We start from the raw sequence: 1,116 nt of genomic DNA, 5'->3' as shown, positions 1-1,116 counted from the left end.
TAAGAACATTGATTCTGAAGGAAGAATTTTAAATGTAGATAATATGAAGCAGATGATATTTAGAGGGGGACTTAGTCATGCGTTGAGAAAGCAAGCATGGAAATTTCTTCTGGGTTATTTTCCTTGGGACAGTGCTAAGGAGGAAAGAATTCAATTACAAAAACAAAAAAACGACGAATACTTCAGGATGAAACCACAGTGGAAGTCTGTCAGTGAGGAGCAAGAGAAGAGAAATTCGAGGTTAAGAGATTATAGAAGTCTTATTGAAAAAGATGTTAACAGAACAGATAGAACAATCAAGTTTTATGAAGGCCAAGATAATCCAGGGTTGATTTTGCTTCATGACATTTTGATCACCTACTGTATGTATGATTTTGACTTAGGATATGTACGAGGAATGAGTGACTTACTTTCCTCTCTTTTATATGTGATGGAAAATGAAGTGGATGCCTTTTGGTGTTTTGCCTCTTACATGGACCAAATGCATCAAAATTTTGAAGAACAAATGCAAGGCATGAAGACCCAGCTAATTCAGCTGAATACCTTACATAGATTGTTGGACAGCGGATTTTGCAGTTACTTAGAATCTCAGGATTCCGGCTACCTTTATTTTTGCTTCAGATGGCTTTTAATACGATTTAAAAGGGAATTTCATTTTCTAGATAATCTTCAATTGCGGGAGGTCATGTGGACTGAACTACCATGCAAAAATTTCCATCTTCTCTGTTGTGCTATTCTGGAATTGGAGAAGTAGCAAATAATGGAAAAGCATTATGGCTTCAATGAAACACTTAAGTATATCAATGAATTGTCCATCTTCCACAATTGATGTGGAAGATACACTATGCAAGGCAGAAGCAGTTTCTCTACAGATGGTAAAATGCAAGGAATTGCCACAAGCAGTCTGTTAGATCCTGGGGCTTCAGGACAGTGAAGTTACAACACCAGATTCAGACATTGGTGAAGATGAAAACTTTGGCATGACACATCCTACATCTGTATTTCAGAGTAACACCTTGCCTATACTTACTTCCAGTGGAGCCAGAGATGACAACCCAACACAGATAGCAGTGTCCTCAGATGTCAGCAGATTAACACCTGCATGATCATTCTTGC

General features: G+C 37.9%; 1 protein-coding gene across 1 annotated transcript in view; it reads left to right on the top strand.

Moving 5' to 3' along the window:
• The window catches only part of LOC105815466 (TBC1 domain family member 15-like), a 13,301-nt gene extending 12,195 nt beyond the window's left edge, over positions 1–1,106 (top strand). The window contains 2 exon segments of the mRNA XM_012650627.1: positions 1–820; positions 822–1,106. The exon segment at positions 1–820 is cut by the window's left edge and continues 12 nt beyond it. Coding sequence (XP_012506081.1) covers positions 1–820; positions 822–1,106 — 1,105 coding nt within the window.
• The last annotated feature ends 10 nt before the right edge of the window (positions 1,107–1,116 follow it).

Source organism: Propithecus coquereli, unplaced genomic scaffold, assembly GCF_000956105.1.
Source record: "Propithecus coquereli isolate 6110/MARCELLA unplaced genomic scaffold, Pcoq_1.0 Scaffold336, whole genome shotgun sequence".
Classification (NCBI taxonomy): Eukaryota; Metazoa; Chordata; class Mammalia; order Primates; family Indriidae; genus Propithecus; species Propithecus coquereli.
This window is presented reverse-complemented; position numbering and strand designations above follow the sequence as displayed.